Source organism: Thunnus thynnus, chromosome 17 (assembly GCF_963924715.1).
Source record: "Thunnus thynnus chromosome 17, fThuThy2.1, whole genome shotgun sequence".
Lineage (NCBI taxonomy): Eukaryota > Metazoa > Chordata > Actinopteri > Scombriformes > Scombridae > Thunnus > Thunnus thynnus.
The window spans coordinates 20631581-20657536 of record NC_089533.1 but is presented as its reverse complement, the minus strand read 5'-3'; the positions used below and the strand labels follow the sequence as shown (position 1 = coordinate 20657536).

The 25956-nt window shown below is 38.4% G+C and overlaps 2 protein-coding genes across 2 annotated transcripts; both read left to right on the top strand.

Annotated features, from left to right (window-relative positions):
• The first annotated feature begins 985 nt into the window (after positions 1–985).
• Positions 986–7278, top strand: slc2a6 (solute carrier family 2 member 6). The gene is made up of 8 exons (XM_067570748.1): positions 986–1284; positions 1764–2035; positions 3324–3420; positions 3636–3735; positions 3954–4147; positions 4385–4560; positions 4744–5042; positions 6354–7278. The coding sequence occupies exons 1-8, from the start codon at positions 1231–1233 to the stop codon at positions 6680–6682; spliced, it is 1521 nt and encodes a 506-aa protein (XP_067426849.1). The 5' UTR covers positions 986–1230; the 3' UTR covers positions 6683–7278.
• Positions 7279–14928: 7650 nt separating this feature from the next.
• Positions 14929–24594, top strand: LOC137201424 (lipopolysaccharide-induced tumor necrosis factor-alpha factor homolog). Its single transcript, XM_067616481.1, has 5 exons — positions 14929–14993; positions 20827–20876; positions 20994–21089; positions 21286–21487; positions 22940–24594. Exons 2-5 carry the CDS (start codon positions 20831–20833, stop codon positions 23055–23057), a joined length of 462 nt encoding a protein of 153 aa, XP_067472582.1. The 5' UTR covers positions 14929–14993; positions 20827–20830; the 3' UTR covers positions 23058–24594.
• The last annotated feature ends 1362 nt before the right edge of the window (positions 24595–25956 follow it).

Sequence of the window (25956 nt, the reverse complement as noted above, 5' to 3'; positions counted from 1 at the left end):
GACACAAGCACACTTTCCATTTTCCACAACATCATTGGGGAGCTAAGAGGCACTGCAAATGGATTTAACAGGTTCTTAGCTCTCTCTTGCTCTGCTGCACAAGAAATTAAAGCAAACTCCTCAAAACAATCTACCAATTAATGTCCAGGGTTTACTGATATATAGAATAATGACGGCACATCACTATACAATGTTTCACTATGCTGAGAATCTGAGGGTCACCTTTTTCATGATTTCCTTTATCTTTGGTGTTTTTCTTTCAGCTACAATACCACCTTGAGGTTGTTTTTCTTGCATCTTCTATGGATAAAGTTTATTACTGTTTGATATCAGTCAGCACAAGTAGAAAAGAGAATTTTTGATATGGAAATTTTATTATGACAGACTATTACTTTAACAAACAAAAATAGCAAGCAATGTGATCTAAATTTAAAAAACACACATTTTCATCAATTAATATGAGTGTATCCATGCTTATATATGTGTGTATGTTAGTGTACGTGTGTGTGGCTGTAATGAAGCGGTAAATCTCATGATGTGTGGGCTGAGGGAGAAGCAGTCTGTACTTTTCTCTTCCCTCTGACTCAGCTAGCAGGGGATCTGGTTCTCTTCTTCCTCTTCTGCTTTTTCATAAATGGCCCAATTCAGGAATCACGCTGTTCATCCTCCTCTTCTGCTTACTGCTCATGACCAGGTTACAACACTGTGGCTTCATTTACACTGGACTTTACAGACTCACTACTGACTACAATAATCTGACCAATATGTCATTTTAAAGCCAATTAAGCTACAATACAATAGCCAACATTTTGAGTCCATATTCTGCAACAGTTTTCATTCCACAAATGAGGTTCACACCTTAAATTCCAATTTCATTTCAATTATGGAAGTTCAGTGTAAACACAGTCTTTAGTTTCACTTTCATTGTGACTGTCTGACATGTAGCTAGCCTTTGTCAGTTTCAGTCGGACTGGAAAACCCTGGACTGCATGCTGCCCACTGGAACATCAAGTTCATTACTTCAGCAAGGTAGACGTGACTGCTTTTAAACAAAAGTCTTCATATGTAACTTTTTTTTTAATTCCTAACCTATAAAGAAGGACCATCTGGACGCTTTTTTTCACTTTAGTAATATTTCATCTGTCTTGCAGTACAGATAAGATAAATCAGACACCTTTGAGAAAGGCTGATATTTGCCATCGAACAGCTGTACAGTCCACTGCTGCGGACATGGATGAAAAGACTCCTCTGCTGAATAGAAGACCAACATCATCTGAATCTCAGGTTAGAAATATTTAACTTATTTTAGAGCACTATTCCCTAAATTTGGTGTCGTAAAATTACATCAACAGCTCATAGATGTGTAAGTGTTTAATTTTGCAAGAACAACAAAGAATGAATTCTCCTTCACATGTTTATGGATTACTGTCTCACTCATCCGGCTGAATTTGTTTAGTTCTTGTTCAGTACAACATTGAAATTGATTGCCAGAATGAGAGGTATAATGGAAAAACAGCATTTAGAAGCGATGTTAGATTGCAGAAAATGCTGAGTTTAGTCTGGGAACAGTCTACCAGATGCCAAGTGTAAATGTTGAGTACTTTATTTCTATTAAATTAATTTCTGAGATCAACACTGATATTTACTTTAATATTTAGGCAAACACTTCCCTTTAACTTGAATATAGTAGATTAGCTTCTTTTCTTAAATATCTATGCAGTTTATCATTTGCGTTTTAATTTATCCACATCCCTCCATCCCAGATCAGTAACTCCAAACTGTTCCTGGCTGTCTTTGCGGCTGTCCTGGGGAACTTCAGCTTTGGTTACTCCCTCGTCTACCCATCCCCTGTCTTGCCAAAGCTCAAGAGCCCTGATGCCGACCCTCGGCTCAGAATGAACACGGAGCAGGCCGCCTGGTTTGGCTCAATCTACACACTGGGTGCAGCAGCCGGCGGGCTGGGGGCCATGCTGCTCAACGACATGATTGGACGGAAGCTGAGCATCATGATGTCAGCAGTGCCCTCGACTATTGGGTAAATCTCAGTTATTTTATTATATAAATAAAGGTGTATTATGTATTATATTCAAGAGCACAATAAAACAATATGATCTGAAAATATTGTTTTGTCTGAGCCTTTAAGAGTAAATTATGTCACATGATTGTAATTTCACACCCTTATTTATAGAAGGAAAATGCAAACTGCATTTAATTTTACTATTTTTTTTACAATCATGTCCATCATGATTCAGGAAAACTCGGAGGAACAACTGCATAGATGCAAAATTAAAACAAGACTAGGTCAAAACCTAATATATGGCTGGACTGTGTTTGGTGAATGTGTGAAATTGTGGCCAATTTGTTACAGGGATAGTCAGTGGTAGTGTTTATAATGTGAATTCCTGGATATTAAATGTTCATCTGCAATTTTCTGTAGTGGTCCCAGTAATATTTGCTGGTAAAGTGCACTGAAGTAGCTTATCACATGACATGGGTAAGCGATGTTTGAGTCAAAAAAAAAGGTTATAAATGCAGTTGCAAGAACAGTACTTTTCACTCATATCTTGGGATATTTGATTTGAAAGAGAGCTTCTTTCGAATCAAATAAAATTCTAATTATAACTATTAATTATCTGTTAATTCCGCTCCCTCTTTCATCTGTTTGACTCTGCAGTCTCTCGTTTTTCACTCTGTATTGAGGGTTTTGTCAGAGTGATGGTTATTTGGGGTGCTTTAACTGTGGGCTCCCTTTCATGCCTCTATGCACCTTTTTTCTGCCTCTTTTCTGGTCGATGATCATGGAGGCTGTGGTAGAAATTGCAAATGAAAGTTTTGACAGCATTTTGGGTGCAAATTCAGGAGGCTTATCTCTACCTGGTTACCACAGCTACAGTCAAATCAAGCCCACTGCAGAGCAGCCGCCCCACACTAACCTGATATAACAGCTACATGAGTCGCATGTTTTACCTGCAAGACTCGTGTTTAATGCTGTTGTTCATCATTCGTAATGTGAAAACAACAAGAGCAACGGCCAATGGGGACACCCCAACACTTGGCTGGCTGACCAATGGTATAATTTCATCACTCACTCATGCACTCACTCACTCATGGAGAAACGCAGTTACAGGGCTGGTCCGTGACCGGTCCAGCCAATAAAATTGCAAAAGGAGACAATAATATTGTTCATTCTCTGTTCTGAATGAACTTAAATCCATTGATGCCATCATGTATTTAAAAGTGCACACACAGCAGTAAAAACATAACAGTGTAATTGGGGTTTGTCATGATGTTTGTGTGTGTTGTGTTTTTATCTTTTTTCTCAGCTACATGCTGCTGGGAGGGGCCGTGGACTTGTGGATGCTCCAAGTTGGCCGATTCCTTACAGGTGTTGCCGGGGGGATGACTGCAGCATCCATTCCCGTAGGTTACCATGGTTACAGAAGCTTTTCTTTTTTTCCTTATTTATGCAAGTTTTCCCCTTCTTTGTTCCAACTCCCAATGCCTGTAACAAAACCCCTGTTCTTTGCAATGGTAGATAGGAACTTGACCCCTTTTCTATCACTGAGCTTGTGATGACATCAATTACGTAAATGGTTGTGGCTGTATGTGTGTTAGTTATGTATCATGTGTCACAGGTTTACATATCAGAGATCTCCCACAAAGCAGTGAGAGGAGCTCTGGGATCCTGCCCTCAGATCACTGCTGTGTTTGGAGCCCTGGCGCTCTATGCTCTGGGTAAGAACAAACCAATACTGCTGCATAAACTACTGCTATCATGACTAGAAAATTAAGATTAGTAGTTTACTATTATAAACTACTAATCTTAACAGCATCAAAACAGACCAAAATGCAATGCTGCCACAAGACAAGTTGAGATATGAGTGAAGAGTCTCACTTTTTTCCTGCATTCTTGCTCCTGCTATCATAATCTCAACATCATGTATGATGCACAGGTCTGGTGGTACCGTGGCGGTGGCTTGCAGTGGCAGGGGAGGTGCCGGCAGTAGTGATGGTTGTGCTGCTGACGTTCATGCCTTGCTCCCCCAGGAGGCTTCTCTCTCTGGGCAGAGAGCAGGAGGCTGAGAAGGCCCTCCGCTGGCTGAGAGGGAAACACTACGACACACACATCGAGCTCAGTGCCATACAGGTGAGAGGCAGCAGCAGATATAATGTGTTTTAACAATTTAAGGGGACATTCAATCAACCAGTGGAAACACACTGATATCGGTTTTAAGGTTGAGACGGAGGAGGTTTTAAGGTTATAACATCATCTTGTACACCAACATAGATTTCAGTGAATTAAAAAAAATAAGTAAACGCATAGTACTCACATAGGTTTTTGTGGGGGGGTTTTGTGTGTGTGTGTGTGTGTCTCCTAATGCAGCACAGCATCAGCACACAGAGTAAAGTCACATTGTCCCAGCTGGCCACACCTGTCTATTACCGGCCAATCATCATCTCAGTGGTGATGCGTTTCCTGCAGCAAATGACGGGTATCACTCCCATCCTGGTTTACCTGGAGCCCATCTTTTCCCAGAGTAAAGTCTCGCTGGAGCCCAGGTAGGAGATCCATTCTGTTCACATATATCTATATTATCTATTAAAGCTTGACTTGACTTTCTAATGCTATAAATGTCTGATCTTTCCACCAGTTAGGTCACAAGCACTGTGCAAATCATATATTGTCAATTTCAATCCCAGGATCCTACAAAGACTGACTAACTCTTGTTATGTATCTGTCAGGTATGATGCTGCCATTGTAGGTGCAGTCCGCCTCTTTTCTGTTGCCATGGCAGCCTGTTTGATGGACAGGGCAGGACGCAAAGCTCTGCTGTACATGTCGAGTCTGTTGATGTTCTTGTCCAGTCTGACTCTGACCATGATCTCCCACACCACGCCTTGCCCTCCTGGCCCCGCCCCTCCAAACCTCACTGCGAGTTTGGACTACAGCCCCAATAACTACACTGGAAACATTTTGTATGCCAGCCATCAAACGTCAGCAGACCTCATCCCTCTCATCAGCACTGTGGTGTTTATATTTGGTGAGTGTCAAAACCAACACATTTGGCTGAAAATCCATAGTTTACCTAATCACACCCTTGTTTTTAGCCATACTAGCAGCATGGCTGTAGGGATGGCGATATTGATCTACCATTTGGGCAATTGGTCCACCAATTTGGTTCAGATTAATACATGGTTCATATGCTTATGTTTAATGTTCCCCAGAGGATGAATCGTGCTGACTTAAGTGGTCCACTTTCTCCATTGCCACCATGAGGATGACACCAGTGTGAAATATCTTGACACAGATGAGAAGGATTACCATGAAGTTTGGTACAATTTGTAAAGGCCCCTAGAGGAATACATTTTAATAACTTTTGGGATCCCCTGACCTTTTTTCTTGCACCATTAGCAAGTTAAAGTTTTAATTTATTCTGTGAAATAGCATGACATTTACTAGATGTATTGGCACAAATTTTGTTGAGACAGTCATGATACCCAGAAAATGTTTCCTAATGACAGATTTTCATCTAGCACCACCATGAGGTTTATGGTTAAATGACATTTCTCTACAATTGGATTGTCATGAAGTTCGCTACAGATGTTCATGGTCAATATGAATTCTAATGACTTTCATGATCCTCTGACTTTTCCTCCAGTGCTATCAGCTCAAAATTTTAATGTGTCCAATACTCTGGTTTATGTCTTCATACTTTCAAAACTAATGACATTCCCATCAGCCTCAGCTGTACTTGTTTAGTGCTAATTAGCAAATCTTAGCATGTTAACAGGCTAAACTAAGATGGTGAAGTATAGTCTTGTTTTAAGTTCATTTAGATTCACACTGCCCAGATACAAGCAAACTAGCACTTGTAAACAAACATCACATGGGTACATAGATACAATTAGCCTTTTGTACTGGACTGACATTTGATAACCTGTAAGACATGTGTCCCCATATTGAACTAAGCATGTGCTGTTTGCTGTTAATTACCCTCTGTCTTGTTCCAACAAGTTATGAGCACACAGAAAATAACTGAATGTGAGCGTCTCTCCAAACTGCCGTTTGTCCTCAGGTTATTTTGTCATACTCTTCTCATACTCAATTAAACTGGTTGAGGTGATCAGATTCTCACAATTTATTTGACTGGTTGGGAAAATTTTTCAAATGTCACGGTGCGGTTATGCAGTGCCACTTAAATTCAAATGAGTAAGAGTAAAGGAGTAAACAGATCTTTTTTGTGTCTTTTTCAAACTGCTTAATTATTTATTTATGCATTTAACGTACTTTGACATGATCTGCTTTAATATGAGCTGTTTGCTTTGACATCACATTGTTGGTTGTCTCCTAGGATACGCCATGGGATGGGGGCCAATCACATGGTTGTTGATGTCAGAGGTGTTGCCATTGGTTGCCAGGGGTGTAGCTTCAGGCTTGTGTGTGACTGTTAGCTGGTTGACGGCCTTCATGCTCACTCATGCCTTCTCACACCTGGTGGACAGCTACGGCCTGTACGTGCCCTACCTGTGTTTCACAGTGGTTTGTGTGTTCTGTCTGCTGTTCACGGCAGTGTTCATCCCAGAGACTCGCAACCGCTCGCTGGAGGAAATAGAAAACTATTTCAGGACAGGACGCACGTTTACCATCAATCGGAGTCATTCTACTGCACAGTCGAGCTGAAGCTTATAGATCAGAATGTTACAAACTTTTTTATGTTTTCTATTTTTGTTTCTGGTGTGGGATGGGGTGTGAAACGTTTAACAATCATTATGTTCTACAATGATAACTGTGATATGATAACAGCAATTACTAAGGCTATGCTGTCACACTCATCTGTAATATATACTCTCACATGGTCAAGAAGCAGGTTACCATTTATCCTCAGGTTTTATGTTTAACTAATATACCATGTTGTCATATAAATAGTGACATTTTAATATAAACAAATGTACATTTTCCTATCCTCCCACTCCAACAGTGGAAACACAGCCTCCCTTTTTTCTTTAGTCAGTGGCAGTGGTACAATAATGCACTCTGACATGTCAGAATATTGATGGACTCAGTAGAAGAAATACTAATCCACTATGCAATGTGCTGTTCTTCACCTTCTTGTGTGTTCTCACTTATCTAAATCACACAATGTATAGTGACCTACATTATGAAATTCATTCACTATGTAGAATACAGTATGCACTATTGCTATGTACAATTAGTGACCCAAAAGTAACTTTTCTGTTGAACTCTTTTGGTATATTAAAACACATTTTAGCATTAAATACTTAAAAAATGCATTTTAATTTTCAATTTGCTGACAATGGGAGCAGCTCAGTCTGCTTAGCTGTCCGTCATATTGTTTAGAGTGTGTAACTTCTTTAGAGATCGACAAGGCCAAGAACTGGGGGCCACTTTTGGTTGCTTTGTGTGTACATGCTTTTTTGTCCCTGTGGTATCACACACCCACATTTAATATATAATTTGAATGCTTGCATTGCACAAGCTTTTGGATTTGTACTGTAATCAATCACAGTCTCAGTGTCAGGTGCCATGCTGTTCATACAAAATGATTTGTACTGTAAAGAAGCCACAATTTATTTGTTTATGGTCATGGACAGAAAGACAAACAAGAGAGCGTCTACATTAACTTCATGTTAGAAAATCCAGCAGACAACAGCACCATTAGCACTGTTTCACTGACTTGAGAGGCGCATTGCAAAGTTATTCCAACCCTAGATCTGCAATTAGTTGATTAATCAGTTAGTCGATTAACAGAAAAGTAATCCCCAACTATAATTGAATAATTGTTTAAGTCTTTTTTTTTTAAATGCCCAAAGATTTGCTGTTTTCAACTTCTCAAATGGGATGATTTTATGCTTTTCTTTGTCATACGTGATAGTAAACTGAATATCTTTGGGTTTTGGACCATTGGTCGGACAAAACAAGACATCTGAAGACATCACCTTTGACTGTAATGGTCATTATTCACTATTGTCTGACATGTTATAAACTAACCTAAGTTGCAGCCCTAGTTAACCCCAATTGCTGCTGATTTTGTTGCAGGCTGGACCATTATTTTGTTATATAATCAGTTATGAAGGGTTGAAAAACTGAAAATGATCAATAAAAGAATCAGTTGAATGATTTCTTGTTACAGGTTACATTGACTGACAACATGCTTCAAAAATAAGCAACAAAATCTAAATATACTTACAAAATATGAGCCAAATAAACCATAAAATATCCTTAAAATTTTGTTAACCCTCTCAACAAACAGGTAGCCAGCTGTCTTGGGAAAAAAAACTGGTTCATCATCCACTCTGTGGTTAAAAAAAAGTGGACAGGAAGTGATGTTGTCAGCACGTTCTGGTAGCTCAGCAGGCCAGGTCACATGCCGCAGTGTGTGCTCTCAGTGTCGTAGGTTTGAGTCTGACTCACAGCCAGCGATGCACATCAGTGCCTCACTATCTTCCCAGATCTCTAGCAACAGCATAGAGCTCATCTATATGTTATTAATCATAGCATATAATTATGGATGGACTATTGACATTAAATTGTATACAATTATACATATAACTATACAAATGCACATTATTCCAATTATAAGTAGTAAATATGAACAATTACACAAGATTTTCTTAATTGGTTTCACAAAGAAATGTATAATACACTGTGATCCTGTAGCTACGTTTGGTTTGTTTTATGAGGAAAGCTGCCAGTTTTTACTGAATCAGGCATTGTTTATTTAATATTAATAAACTGATACATGATCTTGCTATCTGAGTAAAGTCAAACACAGAAAATCAAAACAAATGATCAATTCTTTCATTATGTTCTATATTGTATAGCAGAGGATGCAGAGTAAATAATATACAGTATTAAACTTGATAGTACAAAATAATAGATAGATACAAGTTCTAGTAGATCATATAAATATAAAAACTAAACATCTCTCTGAAAGTCTCCATAGTGTTGAAAAGTTATCGGATTGGGTTACATTACACAGTCAAGTGTTCCTGTTATTAGGTCCACCCCGTAGTAGATGTCACTTTAAAGAGTCCAAAGGTATGTATTGTACAAAGTAGAGATGATTATGTGTATACAATACAGTCTTATGTAAAGCTGTGTTGTCTGTAAGGTGTTTAACATTCTATAAAAGAAGGGAAGACACACCACAGGTTTCAGTTTGTTTGTGTGTGTATGTGTCTGTGTATGTGTGAGCTCTTTAGACACACCTTACTTGCAGTGTATTCACTGATGGCAGGTAAAAGAAAAGCTGTAAAACAGCCTTAGTGTGGGAATGTCTAGTTTGCCATGTAAAACCATCTTGTGCAGAACATACAATTAAATCTAACCTTTACAATGCATTGTAATGTACACATGAAAACCACCTTTACAAAACAAGTGTTAAAGTGGATGTGACGGTGCATTTCTGAGACAGTTTTTGCTTGGTAGTGTATTTCTCTCAATGGATTACTGGTATAGTCGCACATACATAAACTGTAATTGTCAGAGACTACTCAGGAAAGAGTTTTAATATATTCCATAATCTTATGTATGGAAGTATGGAAGTGCTGTCAAATGCCTCATGGAAGCTCTATAATTGTTGAATGCTGCCAAAAATAATTGCTCTCTGATGTTTAATGTCTAATGTTTAATGTCTTTTGAAAAAACCTCAACTGAAAACCTGCTCCACTTTTAAAATGATTTAGTCTTCATCCCATTGATTGAAAAATATCTGACTCTGAAATGTTTCACGATAAACCTAAAAGTGAAAGCAATCTTGACTTCATTCTTGTTCATTAAGCCACGCTACATTTATTCTTTTGAACAGAACAGCATCAAAGGGTAAGAGTACTAAAAGGCAGACAAGCAGGTAAACAAAAGAAAAGACAAAGTCAGATGGATTAAAAAGAAAGACAGACAGACATTGAGATGGAAAGAGAGGCAGACAGCAAAGACAGCAGGTACATGGAGACATAGGTGGATGAACACAGTCTAACTCATATTGTTCATGCAGTGTTTATATACCAGGTGAGTCAGAGACTATTTTTATTTTTTTGACTCTACCCACTTCCCTCCTTCACTTCCTTAATCACCGATTCCTTCCCTCTCTCCTTCCTCCTTCCACCTATACTTTGCCGTGCCTGTTTCATCTCTATCAAAAAAGATGCTTAAACCATTACATTGTAATATATTAAAATATGTTATACTGATATGAGTGTCTTTGCACCTTTGAGTCAGAGTTTATGTTTTTTTATGGAAGTGTACTGTAATAGTGTGAAGTGTCCCATATATGATGTTTCCCACATTTATTTATTTTATGCCATTATTTAACACTGTATTCACTTGTAATCATTTGTAGTTTTATCTACAGCTGTTTTTTTAAGTGTTTTAGGTTAACTTGACTTCTCTGATTATGAAACACATTACTTCTCTTCTTTTGATCTTCTCCAAATGAAGTGATATATTAAAATAATCACAGCATTCTTTTTGCTTCAGGAGTGCATTTTTATCTGCTGGACCAATTATTTTCATATTACCTGACAAACAGAAAACACTGTCTGTGTTTCCTCTGCCCCTTAAACAACAAGGTGTACCACAAGGTTCAATTCTAGGTCCTCTTTAGTTACACGTGTGGTATTGATGTCCAATGTTATGGAGATGATTCTCAACTATACCTTTTAAGGAAATTACTGTAGATTAGGTCATTGTTCAGTGTGGGATGTCTGCAGTTCAACTCAAGTTCTTGGTATTAGACATCTTGATTTTATGTTAGCACTAACAAATACAGAAACATCAAGGCAGCCTATAAAAGTTTAGGCAACACTGAGCAACCAAAAGAAACACAAAATCTTATTCTATAAAGGAATGTGGCTAAAATCAGATTCTGTTTCTCACCAGCATAAAGAGAAATAGAATAATAATTTCTCCACTGTTTGCTTATTCACTTTAAGATGGGCCAAAACTGGAAATAGATTTTATTGATAATTAGGCTCCCCAGAGCTGTGCTCAAGCCACAGTACATACCACAGTTTTTAAACCCCTTTTAAATCACAGAGCAGCGTTAAGAGCTTGGCTATCTTTTTTCTATCTGCTTGAGGCTAAAAGCAAAAGACTAAATGCTAAAAGTGACAGATAAACCTGCTGTCAGTGTCAGAGAATCTATTCTTTGTAAATATCCTCATTAAAAGGGCTATTTCTGCACAAAAAAATTACAAATGCACAAAAAGGCATTTGTAAATTTGTTGCATGCTTTCATATTGAACTTAACTATTTTATATGTCCATCCAATTATAAGTAGTTATGTCTTGTGACATGTATTATGCCTTGCCAAATGTTTGATTTGACCCTGTTGTTGGTATTTTTACCTGTTGCACTGGTTTCAGAAGTTTGCGTGTATGGATAAAACTCAATATTATTACTTTTATTGATTGGTTCTAATCTTAGTAGCATAACCAGAAATTTGGTTCTGTGTGTTTTCTCCTTTCTTTAATAGAATACTTGGGTATCAAAAATAGATGAATTATCATTACCATTAGCATTTTCATTAGTATCAGTATTAACATTCTGTCCAAGCTATTATAGGGAAAAGGGGACCAACCTCTGCCTTGAAATTTCTAAAAAATATCCAAGTTAAAATGGAAACAGACAATTTTTCAAAGCACTGCTATCACAAAGAGAACTGGATTGCTTTCCGTTTTCCTCAAAGCGTAGCTCTGTGAAAAAATGATAAACAGAGGAGAGAAGAAAGAAGCATGTTCACTGAACAGGTAAATTGAAATCGTCACGATTTTATATTGAATTTGGGAACAGGCAAAAACTATTGTAATGATGTGCATTTCATACTAATAAGATAGTCTGAGTTATTGCTTCACACAAACAATTAACTGAAACAAGGGGAGTAACATTAGAAATAACATTAGGAGAAAAAGGATGAGTTTGTTCATTCATTTTGTCTACAATGGAGACATGAAAGCAGATTCCTTAGTATGTGTTCAGAAAAGCCTGGGTTGGTAGCATGTTTATGTTTTTGCAAAATGAAAGAAACTGCGCAATGGAGACGGTGATAACATATTTTCTGTCTGTTGATTTTCATGAACAAGTAGATGAGCCTGACAGCCAGCCTGACTGGATACTGATCCAGTATTATATGGCTGTAGGGCTGATAGCTTAGCTAACTGATTTCTAGAGGGCTGTCTTCCCGTTAGCCACGGTAGCTAACGGGAAGACAGCCCTCTAGAAATCAAAAGACAAGTTTATTCAGGTAATATACTAAATGCAACTAAAAGTAGCATACGCAGATATAAGTAGTGTGTCATCAGATTTACCTGTATTCCACATTTATTATATAGCAATAAGACCATAGAAAGAGGTTGGCCACCTAACAAATTATTATGAGATATAGATACCAATAAACAAAAGCGCTATTCTCTTCCTCTTTTGGTTGCGCAATGGTTGACACACTTTCTTTTCGAGCCTTCATTTTCCCGGGAGATCGTACCCAGTAGCAGACAGAATTACATACTGAATGTAAAGCCTATAGAGAACCAATCTAAATGCAGATGATGTTAATTATTCTATAGCCATTACACTGTGCAATCAACATTTACTTCATAATGATAAGTTAAAGCAAAAAAGTTGTCTATTTGCACTTTAATTCTAGCCATCAAAACACACACACACACACACACACACACACACACATACCTCAGCCTTTCTACAGGAATGTAAAAAACTCTGTAAGGATTGGTCTACTCTCTGGAATGTGGTTCATCAGGCCCATCGAAACACACACTTGCACAGACACATACAGACACACACACACACACACACACACACACACGCACACACACACACACACACACACACACATACACACACACACACATACACACACACATACACACACACATACACACACACATACGCACGCCTAACGCCACCTCACCTAGTTGACATCATATGCAAAGGGAAACACCCCACACTCTCACACACACCTTTGGCTCCATAGATCCTCCACCTGTTTTGGGGGGGGTGAGGGAAGAATATAAAATAAGAACCGGAAGCTAAACATAAAAATGTATTTAATATTTAAATATTTACTATTTTAGTGGGTTGGCTTATTTTAAATGTTGAGGTAATCTGAAATGAAACTCTCTTTACATTTACCACCAACATACACTGAAAGAGACTTCCATTTTATAGTGGACAAGGATCAAAATGTGTTGTCTCTTTCCACATAATAGAATTGCTGTCCACTTTGCAACACATAGATGGATGCCTCTTGAATCCTATGTATATGTATATATATATATATATATATATATACTGTATATACTGCATCAGAGCACTTTATTAAAGTTATATGACACTACTACTGAAATACACATTTTTATGAATGTATACATTTTTACAGTATTTTAGCCAGACTTGTTTGTAACATTTGAAAACTCTGGGATCTTTATTAGACAGAGAAATAATGTCTGGATTGATAAGACTGGGCTCCAGGCTGACTGGTCTTTGGTTCAAATCCCTATTATGTTCCAGCCTCTTACATGTTAGGACAGACACTCAACCCCCAGCAGTACTCTGTGATCCAGTGACCAACAGTAGAAAAATGTGGTTGAACTGGCCTGCTCCCAGCTGACATAAAGCTGACATCTTTTGAGCTGAAATTCAATAATGCCAACATAACAAAAGGACACTCGGGCAGGTTTTATATGCTAAACAAAATCAAATGTAGTAAATATTCACACAGGAAAAATGCAGTCAAAAGACACATAGTCTTACATTTTGGGAAATATGCTCATTCGCTTTCTGGTGGAGAGTTTAGATGAGAAGATTGAGAGTAGTATCAATGCTCTCGTCTAACTCTCCGCAAGAAAACAAATAATCATATTTCCCAAAATGTCAAAGTTTTGTTCTACGCTAGTGGTTTTATAGCTCATGGGTCACTGACCATACTGAGAAATTTACTTTGCTTCACTCTTTACTGTATTTACATACAACATTGAAAGTTGCAAAATTCTATACCTATAAAATTATGCATGACAGCTCAAAATCGTTTGGACAAATCTTGTTTAAATGTATATTTAGTCCAAAATGTGTCTGTTCTGAATACTGAATATGAGGAATTCTTGCAACCTTTGCCCTAGATAACCATTTTGCTCCTAGGACTTTTGCCTAAAGCTTAGTCTGGTTTCTTCATACACTGTATGCACACAAATGTGTGTATTCATGTTCAGATTTCAAAAAATAGCCTGAAAAAATTGCATTTAACTTTAACTTTACAACCAGTTTGTTAATTAATCATTTAAAGGCAGCAAAGTCTCACAGAATTTCTTCTATATGAGCAAATGGGTGAGATCGTTCAACCTAATATGAGGAGCCACCTCATATTAAGAATGTCATTGGTCTGAGTTTCAGTGTGGAGTTTTAGTGTAATATCATCATCCAAGTGTTTCATGCTAACGTGAAGGGAACAACTTTGAATTTTTATCATTCTTGGGGGGAAATGGTCCATTTTTAGTGAATGCAAACATGTGTAAACTTATGTCACTAGAGCTTGTCAATGGCCCTCTGGTCCCATTCCAGGACTAAAACAATGATCGCCTCAAGTCTGTGTTAAATCATATCGTCTGCTTAAAGGAGGGAAACAGGTTATTCTCACTTCAGAGAGTGATACACACAAATACACACACACACACACACACACACACACACACACACACACACACACTCCCTCAACAATTTCTCAGAAACAAAGAACAAGGTAAAAATGAGCAGTACTGCCTTTGAAAGTCACTCAGAGTGACTCATGTACCGCTGCATATTCACGTCTTTGTCAATTAGGGCAGGGCAGTGGGTGTGTCCAGGGAGGCTTTTAGAGGCACAGGTGTGACAGGTGAACCTGTCAGTTACAACCTGTCTGGACTGTACATCAGCAGCAGTTCACACACACATCTCTGCATACTGACGACAACACCCCGCCAAGGTAAGACTGTCAGAAATGAATATGTGATGTACAGAGAGAGGATTTGATTTAATACTGTAGGATTGAGAGATCAGATTTTATGTTTCTTGAGTTTGTAAGATGAAAACTGAAGATGTAACAGTTGATGTTTAGCCAGTGAATAAAATCAACAATATCTTAAATGCTTAGGCAGGAAAGGACTGTTTACTATTATAAAGTTAAGATGAAAAAAGAGGACTTTTTATCTCCAGCATTTTAACTCCTATTAAATCATTGTTAATACATTCATTTTGAGCTAAATCTGTTGTGGTTTTACTACTGCAATGTGATGACAAGCACAAGAGGTTTTATAGGCTCCAGCTGAGTCTGGAGGAAATTGCTAGACAAGAAGAAATTTTTTTGTTTGTTTGTTTATTCCTGGTCATGTTTGCTGCAGTTCGCTTTTTCCTTTTTGTTTCTGTTCATTTGTTTTAGTTATTATTTGGCATTTTAAGTTTTATACAACATGTAAAGGCATGGGTGTAGCCCACACTACATGCAGCTGTGAAACTCTCCTTCTCTCTTGTTCTGTGAACTAGAGTCCGGTATTTCTAGGTTTAGAGTGAACCTGTCATTTAGCAGAACTATTACTGTAGGACCTGTGGGGATGTTAGACTCCTTATATGACATAAAGAGAAAGGAGGCATTAAATCACACGTCAACAAATGTCAAGGATAACAATAAATTCCAAGATTTATTCCATTGTGCTTATTGATGTCTGTGCATCTGCAGACTATAACATTTAGTGTCTTTCACAGAGTGTGCTTTTAGAGAGAAGGTGGATCTCCTGTGAAATCTTCTCACTCTCACTCACTAAAGACATTTTGGATATTAATGGACTTGATCTGATGTTGTTCTATTCTGTACATGCGTGGGTGTTGTTTTAACTTTAAGTTAGTGTTCTTTAGGTTCTTTGTTACATGTTCACTTATATCTGGATTGGGTTTTGGATTAGTTAGTAATTAGTAATTAGTAGTTAGTAATTGTAAAGGTAGTAGTATCACTAGTTTTGCAGCATCAGTTGTACTAGCTGTAGCAGTATTACAATAGCTGTAGTAGAAATGGTAGGAATACTAACCATAGTAACAATGAGAAACATGCTAGATTAAATATGTGGTGCGTGTAGGTTTTAGTGCTCATGTATATCAAACCTGTGCCTGTAACCTGTGCCTGAAGTGGTGTAGAGTCGCAATAACGTCTTAAATTGACAAGTGGCTACAGGTGGAAAATTCTACTGTTACAATTATTAACTATTAACTATAATTGTATACAGCAAATGTTAAGAATGAGTTTGTTTGTAATGTCCTCATATGATTTTGTATTGTAATATAGTTATTCATATGAAATGAGCAACTATACCGCAACCAAAAGAACAACAGAAATAATGAGAAAAAACTGGACCATGATATTTATAGGCTACTATATAGTTTATTGTTATATAATATGTAATGTAATATGAAAATACATGTTTGGATCAAATCCTATTCTATTCTATGTAAGCTGGATATACAGTGAAGCACTGTGGAACAGTGAACCTTTGTTTTGGGGGGATGTTTCCTGTGTGTTTTGGCTGATTAGGGGTCAGATCAGAATCAACGCCAGTCCGAAAATAACAGTGATTGAACTAAATAGAGAAAAAATTTAAACAACACTCTAGTTGAGCTTTGATGCATTAAATTCAACAGCTGCTGGAAAGATATCTCTATCTCTCTGAAATGATAAGTGATGAGTGGTTAAATGGGTAATTTCCAGTTAAATTACCCCCTCCTTCATCAGCTGATCAGCTTTGACCAGGACAGATGTCACATACAGTATGGCCACACCCATGACTCAGATGCGTCTCAGGGTGTTAACTTGTCTACATGACAAATCGGCCGGCTTAGCATCAGAGAGAGTGACAGTCTCACAGAACTCAACAGATCAGTTTGCAGGTGATCTTCTGTCTTAACCTGCTGATCAACCACTTCACCAGCAAATCACCTGAAAGTCTAACCGGCTGGTGTCAGTTTTACATTTTGAACTCATCTACTTGCTTTAGGGATGTTTCTTTGTAAACAGAACAAGATAGATGGGAGGTTGTGCTCATTAACTAGACCAGTTTTCTCGATCTGTCTCACCCATTCCTTAATCCACTCCCAGGCACCTGCATCTGACTTCAGCAGTAAATTCAGAGTCTCGGTAATAAAGCTTCAGAGAAAACAAACACTGTCTGAGCTGAGGTCATGTGCCTCGGTCCTTTCTCACAGTAGGTGTATTGTTTGAGCAGCTGCCACTAACTTTCCCCCGTTGTGATTTTAAAGCATCTCTTTAATGTGGCAGATGAATACTTCGGAAGCCGCACCCAGTCGCAGCCTCCACTAGCAGCCACATGTCCCATGTGATGACAGAAACATCAACATGTGTCCTATTTATCCATCTGTCTATATCGCTTCTCACTTCTCTCATTTGTTCTATTCTATCTATCCATTTACTGTTTTTGTTATATTTCATCTTTTTCATAATAGAAACAAGGTTGCAATTGGACTCTCAAAACTTCCAAGCAGCAAATCCCAGTGAGATCAAAGCTGCTTTTTTCAAGACGTCTTGAATGCACCATGACTGCACTGCAGCCACATTGCAGTACTTCTCCAAGTACTATTTTTCTCACTCATTGAAAAAGACAAAATGTTGAGCCACCAGGGCTGCTGGAAACAACTTTACAGAATCAGCTGCCTAACCTGAGCCCAACACGCCCCGAACTTTCCAATTAATGCCACATCAGCAGCTCACAGCACAGTGCAACAAAGCCAACAAGTGAACGAGAAACCAGTTATCAAAGATCAGCACTCCTACCCTGACTTAGCTCTTTATCAAAACAGACAAACTGGTCGCTGCCTTGAATTAGGTTGGAGAGAATAAACTGTACAATGTTTAAGCTGTGTAGCAACATAGACAGCAATACTGAAAACATGTTGGAAATACATTCAAATCCCATTTGGAGATTTTTAAGAATGAAGTATGTTACTCATTTTTCACTACCAGACATTGTATTCAGCTGTCACTTAAAAAAAAAAAAAAAGAAAACTGTCACTCACACAACATGACCTCAGTTCCCCCCCCCCCCCAAGATGAGCCCACTCAACAGATTTTAGATAGATTTGTGCGACACAGCGAGTTCATCAGCAAGTCGGTCGGCACACCCTCAAGTCTGTGACACAGAGAGAAGCATGCAGCTCCGTCACATTCCTACACCAACATATGGGTGTATATACAGGCTTTGTGTGTGTGTGTGTGTGTGTGTGTGTGTGTGTGTGTACATGTGTTTGTGTATGACACAATGACAAAGCAGTCTGTCATCTTCTGCGAGTCTAAACTGCGATGACAGATGATGAACTATGGCTACACACACCTCAGTGCATGTAACGAATGGCTCGAGGAAAGTCTGCCAGGGTAGTGAGAGAGCGAGTGTGTGTGTGAGAGAGAGAGAGAGAGAGAGAAATTGAGATGCATGTACAGACAGGATGTTACATGATAGTCAAGCTTCTGTGTGTACTTTGTGTTATTGTGTTAATGAATGCTTAGTCACGCCAGTGTGTGTTTTTATGTTTGTTTTATGGAAAGAGAGACAAAAAGAGAAGACAAAAGGAGAGGAGAGAAAGGTAGAGAGGTAGAGTCATGTGCATCTTTTAAGTGAGTTTTTCCAGTATGGGACCTGTCGTGGAAATTTTTACATGACTCACTCAGAGAACACAAATTCGCAAGAGAAAGCATTAAACAGTGTTACTTGTTGACCACACACTGAACTGGTCACATGAAGGTTATCAAGTTACTGATCTGTTTATATGTGAGCAGTTAATGCATTATATTTTACATGCTAATATGTCAAATCTACAAAGTAACTACAGCCAACGGTTAACTTCATAAATCCAAAAATAAATTTCCCTCCAAAATATCACAAAATGAAGTCAAATGCCAGCATCTCAAAACCATACTACAGTAATGCTGCTTTGTTACTTACAAGCTCTAATTATAATAATAAAACCTCAGCATTTTTCCATATGTAACTTTAATATTCAAAGTGTGTATGCGCCGGCTGGGAGGTTTGTTCCTTATTCTACTGTGATAATATCACAATAGTATAATGAGACAGTGTTTCATAATTTGTAGGTTAGATTGGTGTCACACATTTCCTAATTATATTTTAATAAGGCCACATCCCACACTGTCCTCTCATCTAAGTCCTCAGCTGTGGACTAATGGCAGTAATTACTTCTAGACTGACAGGATTGTCTCATTGTGAAGAAACACTGTAACATCACAGATATTCAATCCTTAATTTGACCATTAATGAACATCATTTCATTGTTACTCCTTTTTATTCCTCCCCTTGACTGCTTGTCCTCTGGTTTTTGTTGTGTTTTGTGGCATTCATGGATGACTTAGCTTTGTCAATAAAGCCTTAAGAGGCATTTTTCACATGCCACTGGTGTGGTTTGCGTGTAGAAATGACGTCTATTAACACAGAAATAACATCTAATAATGTTCTACGTAACCATGTAAGAGGGCAGCAACCACACTGATTGTTTCATACTTACTCACTTTTTTGTGAGTTTGCTTGAATCAAGGTGTGGCAGCTTCCTCACAAGTAGCCAAAAGGTTATAGAGAGTTTTATTGTAGAATATCACATAGATATTTAGATGCTGTCAATCTGCACTTATTCTTTTTTTAAACAAGGACTTATGTTTCAATTAATCTTTGGATTCATTTTAGTCTTAAAACTATAATCCTTACGATTTTCATGAAATCAAACCCAGTTGTTGATGTTTCTTTGTTGTCTGCATTTTTTTAATAAAAGTCCAAGATTTTTACATTCTGTCATTAACTCTCTGAATAGTAGCTTTCATTGTTAGTGGCAGGTCTGCCATTCCCGTGCTGGATTAAAACTGCATTCACATGCAAAAGGGATTCACAAGACAATGTAGTGTGTAACCCAGCGTAATCGTTTTAATTCTGTCTCACTGATATCAGCCTCACTGTTTACTGTCCACTCTCCCAGCACAGTGTCAGAGATGTAACATGTTACAGCTAATGCAAAACCTACATTTCCCTTACACTAATTCATTCATACAGAATGCTGCTGAATTTTTTTTTATATATAAAATATACAGGCAGTTGTAGATGTGATCAGCTGTTACAAGTCAGGGTCGTATTAATAAATAAAGTTTAAACACAGATGAAGTATGGGCAAAATAGGAAAATGAGGTGAACTCAATCATTAAAAGGACAAGTAGTAGTTTAAAAGAGAAATTTTTAATAGAAATTAGAGAGGTTGGGATAGTCATTGTGGTATAAATATCTAAAAATTACAAATAAATCAAATGAGTCTTGCGAGGTTTCTGTGTGAACATACAAAGAAACTAAAAAATTTTTTCCAGCAACCACACCTGAAACATGCCAGCCATCACACCCCAGACAAAGTCACACCCAGGCGTTTCCCCTCCCAGGGCCGCTGACAATACACATCCACACCGTGCAGTATATACTCTGGGCTGACAACTACTTCATCACTTTGATCTAAATATGTGTCAGCAAGGGCTGACAGACATTTTTATCAGAGCTTCAGGATGAACGTTTTTAGCTGAATCAGTCCGGCCTTACCTCCATCTGGTGGCAGGAAGCAACATCACAATTGTCTCAGGACAACAACCTTAGAGTCACTTCTGTCACAGAACGAAATGTATAATTATTAGTGTGTTTTGTCTTTAATGCTAATGAAGAAGAGTAGCCTTCACAACAATCCCTTTCTTTCTATGCTCTCTCTCTCTCTCTCTGCAGCACAATGACTGTAGATGGAAAAAAAGAACCTCCCCCCTACATCGTACCTGGTAAGCCTAAACACACGTATGTCCACACACATCATCATCACCATCATCTTCATCATCAGATTAGCTCACCAACTCCATCTTGCTTTTGTCTCTCCTCCCCCTCTTCTTATGTTCCAGTTGAAGATCAGGCAAGCGGGGTGAAGGTTTACCATGTCCACACTCCGTTCACCCCTCCTCCCTCCTCACAGGAGTCCATGACTCAGGTCACACCAGGTAAACTCACACTTCCTGTAGACACATATCAAAAACATTAGCTATAGTTTCTTCTAGTTCATTGTAAGTTTGTATCATCAAAACTAAGAAACTCTTGTTGGGTTTAAATAAAGTTTGAAACATTGTAGTTATTCTTTTTTTATTCTTGCCACCACCTCACCTGTTTTAAATCCTTCCTCCTCTCTCCCTCCATCAGTGTACACCAGCGGAGGAGGAGGCGTGGGTTCAGGTCTCGATTCTGAAGATGGCAGAAGGAAATTTGTGAGCTACGACACGGCGCTGGGGAATTCTCCTGGAATGACAACCTGCACATCCTGCCAACAGCAGGTCATGACCAACGTTACCTACAAAGCTGGAACTTACGCCTGGCTGATGTGCTTACTCTTCATCTGCTGTGGGTGAGTGTAAGGTTCAGGGCTGTTGTTGTATCTCAGCACTTTGTACTAAAATGTGTCCTGGTTGAGCTGACTAGAATCTCTAAATACAGATATGAACACACCTTAAAACATTTTGAGGCTGTGTTGCATGGATTGGCATGGCTGTATTAATTGGTTAGGGGACTCCAGGGCAAAAATTTGCTTTTGGGCCCCTACTGACCTCCTCATACAAACAGTACATCTCTGTTACCTCCAAGAGACCCAGAGAACAGCCAGTACAGACCCAAGACAAGAACACATCATTAAAGACCCCCTCCAGACATGTTTTAAGATGCATAAAAATACTCTGCCTTGAATAATAATTTGTGTCTGATATGGTTTTTCCACAAAAAAAGTTCAATTACGTAGTTAAAAGTTCTTAAAATTCAAAATTACATCTAATCCTTCTTCCTCATTGAAAAATCCAAAATGTATGAATATATAAATATTTATCATTCCAAAAGTTCAACTGCTGGACACAAGATGTCTCCTACTTCACTGTAAAGTCCATTCTCAGTGTATGTGCACTGGACGCTTCAAGTTTCCACATCCCTCTTGTGTGTAAGTTACATACTGTAGCACAATTGTCTCCAGACTAGAAGTGATGTCACAAATCATTCTCATACATACATGCCTTAAACTCAGATTCAAAGTGAGCTCTCCAGACTTCTGCAGCTGAATGGGAAAACAGCCTCCTAGTGTCTTTGCATGCATCATTCTGCACAGTGACGGTCAAACATCCAAGTAACAATAAGCAAAACACATTTTGGGAAACTTTATTAATGCACCATATATTGTACTTAAGTCTGGCAAATTTTGCAATTAATCAAATTAACAAATGACACTTGACATACATAATCCAGCCTTATGTCTGAATTCAACTCAAGTCACTTTTGGAGGTTGGGATGCATGAGCCCAAACATACAGTATAATGTAATGAGAATGTGTCCCTGATCTTGCCAAAAGTTCTCAAAGTGTTATTTAGTGAGAGTGTGAAGCAAGTTGACACAAAAAATTGACAAAATAAGATCGCCAGTCAGCCTCAGCTGCATCTTCACTCAATTTGAACAGATCTTCATAGCAGTTTGGTATACTACAACTCAAAAGTGACACAATTTGACATTACAGCTTTAAATTTAAACAGAAAGTAATTTTACTATAACTTACTTAGACAGTACTTCTTTTAATTCTTTTTCATCTTTTGTGGGTTTTTCTTATTGACACCGAGGGTCTAAAAGGATAGAGGGTGTCATATTTAGTTTCAAAGGTGTCATTTTGACTGTATAAATGCAATTGTTTTTCATTTAATAAAACCAAAAACAAATGATCAAACACAAAAATGTGTAGTGGTCAAAAAAACTTACTACCTGACACTAACGCTGTGTGTGTGTGTGTGTGTGTGTGTGTGTGTGTGTGTGTGTGTGTGTGCTACAGATTAGTCCTGTGCTGCTGCCTGATTCCATTCTTCATGAAAAACTTCAAGGATGCATACCACACATGCCCCCGCTGCAACAGAGTCCTTCATGTCGAGAAGAAAAAATGCTGTAAATGACAGACATGAAGGCAGAGCTGGACCCATTGAAATAAGACATAACATCCTGTTACTTTTGTCTGCAGTTGCCCCGTCTTATGAAATTGTTGAGGAAAGGTTGCAGTTCAAATGTAGCTTATTTCCATGGATGAGCCATTGCACAAAGCAAAAATCAAACATGAATGACTTCCAAGTTACATCATATTATTAGCAACAGACTGGGATTGATTATGTGATTGATTTTTTAAGTCTGTCTTGAGACAAAAGATGCCACTAAAATGTGTAAACATGTATATCTTGACTTGTCTAACCAATGTTAACCTTTGTTGTAATTCTGAACACATTAATTATTTTGGAATTATAGGAAATTCACTTTCTTTCTCAAAAATGTTAATTTACACGGTGCCACATTGCCACCTAGTGACCATTTCGGGAACAACTTTTTAAGACCATGATATAAGTCACACACTATTATTACATGGATTTATTCTGATATTAACTTACAAGTGTATTATTTAGCTATAGTTTGATTGCTAGGATCATGTAGACCTTTCTTAATAGTTCTCATGCTACAGATTAGAAAGGTATTGATATTATTCTGTATTTATTTGGTTAAGCGATATTGCAATTTTTAAGTGTTTTCCCACTGGCTTTCATGATATGTCAACATTGATAACAGAAATTAATAAAATTATTCAATTTTAGTTGAAGGCCAGATTTTCCCTTAACACAAATTTAATTTAGTGATCAAGGCGTTCCCTCCAAAAGAGCGTTAAAGATCCTCTTTCCTCTAAAACACACCCACTAGACTGTAAAAACTTTTACAACTCTTTGTCTGTGGCTGTTTTAATCTGTATTCCTCTCTGCCTTGTCAGCCCTTATGGCCCATTCGTTGCGTTTCGGCCGTTGTCTTTTTCATTTTTTTCAATCTCCAAAAAGGAACTCTCAGCTAAGAAGAAAGACTGCAAAGCTGCCTAAAGCCACAGGCCAAGTATCAGTTTCATCTTGCATGTCATTTGAATATATATTGAATTTTTGTAATCTCCTATTTTTATCGTGTAGTTAAACCTTTTTTATAAGACTGTTCAAAAGACCCTTTTTGGTTGTTAGAGTTTCAGTATCAAACTCCTCAGACTGCAACTGAATGCATCAAGACCGAAAACACATAACCCCACGGTGTGTTTGCTACACGGCCTCAGCTAGTCTGAACCTATCCGACTGCATTACCTCTCCTGAGGAAGTGCTGAATCAGAGCGCTTCACTGAATACAGCAGTTCTCATCTGGTTGTCCCCTTGGCGACCCAAGGATCACCAAGTCTGCTTCGCCATGATCAGCACTCTCTCTATATTTATATTTGGCTTTAGTTAGGACTATTTGCCCTTATTGCTCTTTTGACTTTTTTGATAACCCTCATTAATTCATTTATTCTCTCAGCAATAACTTGTTAATTTAATTTCTCATTCATTTATTCTAATTGTATATATGTGTATATGCTTAGTTACCCCCCATTCATCCCTACCCCTTGGTAGTTCAATAAATATCTTGATTTATCATCAAGTTGTTGTATTTGTATATTCCTTTACAATAAAGATGAAGGTCCCTGTATTCAGGGTGAAGCTAATGAATCAGATGATGAGGATTTTCAGGGTTCAGTGCACCCATCAGCCAGCATTTGAGCCCTCCACGCTGGACAGTGGTGGATCAGTGGGATCCCGTTGAGGAAGTTCACAGAGAATATTAGTCTCTATGCTGTGAGAATTGTCATCATCGTCATGCCATCCAACAGCTGACCAGTGACAGGGATGACCTGTATAGAGGTAACAATGAAATGAGGAGAGAGACTATAGAGCTGCAACATACAGCTGATCAGCTGCCCATAGTCGTTAAGGCATTCAAAGAAATGGAACAAAAGATGGAGAAACTCATGGGAAGAAGGGCTGATGAGCAACTAAGGGTTTCAACACCAACAGAATGGAAGAGACCCAACGTTCCCTCATGAGTAAGCACTTGGTGACAGTGGCAAGGAAAAATTCCCCCTTTGACAGGAAGAAACCTCAAGCAGAACCAGGCTCTAGGTGGGTGGCCATCTGCCTCGACCCGCTGGGTTGAGAGAGAAAGAGAGAGGGGGGAGAGGGAGATGTAATAATCATAATAATCATAATAATCATGTTGAGCAGGATCATGGGGGCAGTAGGTGGCTTGCAACCACAGATCCAGATTGTACAGTTCTGGAAGATACCTGTGAGGCAAGAAAGCACAAAACTGTGGGAGAGAGAAGATGCCAAATTAGTAACATGCATTCATGAGACGTGAATGCATGCAGATAGAGAAGGAGACAAAGAGAGAGGATCTCAGTGCATCATGGGAGGTCCCCCTGGCAGAATACCATCTGTACAAGCCCTGTTCTTACAGAGAGGACTCAAGGCCACATATTCCATCACTAGTTGGGGGTACCTACAGGGGTCCCACTCCAACCATCCCTGACCAGTCCATCCAGACCCCAGAGAATTTTCTCAACTCAGAGTAGCTCTCGAGAATCTCTTACCATCTGACGCCTCAGAGAAGTTTCAAGTCCTCACAGACCATCTCAAGTTTAGTTAATTGTATATTCATACAGCAACTCTCCATACCCCTTTTCCAAGACCATGGAAGCCCTTCATAAACAGTTTAGACAGCCACACCAACTAGCCCTTGCATGAATAGCTGAGCCCATGAATGAACCTGACATTTGTAGTGGTGATTTTAAAGCCTTCTAAATGTTTGCCCTTTGAGTTCGCTCCCTAATCGGTATGCTTGAACAGTTGGGGAGGGAAGGCAGTGTTGAACTGCAGTGTGGGTCCCACATATCACGCTTGTTAAACAAGCTTCTACATGATCTGAGAAGCAGTTTTAAGAGGAGAGTGCACCCAGTAAAAGTCC

Coding starts and splice junctions, on each gene's coding strand:
- slc2a6 (XM_067570748.1), top strand. CDS start 1,231: ATGGATGAAAAGACTCCTCTGCTGAATAGAAGACCAACATCATCTGAA. Junction 2,036..3,323: donor GCAGTGCCCTCGACTATTGG/GTAAATCTCAGT, acceptor CTTTTTTCTCAG/CTACATGCTGCTGGGAGGGG. Junction 3,736..3,953: donor CCTGGCGCTCTATGCTCTGG/GTAAGAACAAAC, acceptor TATGATGCACAG/GTCTGGTGGTACCGTGGCGG.
- LOC137201424 (XM_067616481.1), top strand. CDS start 20,831: ATGACTGTAGATGGAAAAAAAGAACCTCCCCCCTACATCGTACCTG. Junction 21,090..21,285: donor CATGACTCAGGTCACACCAG/GTAAACTCACAC, acceptor TCCCTCCATCAG/TGTACACCAGCGGAGGAGGA. Junction 21,488..22,939: donor TTACTCTTCATCTGCTGTGG/GTGAGTGTAAGG, acceptor TGTGTGCTACAG/ATTAGTCCTGTGCTGCTGCC.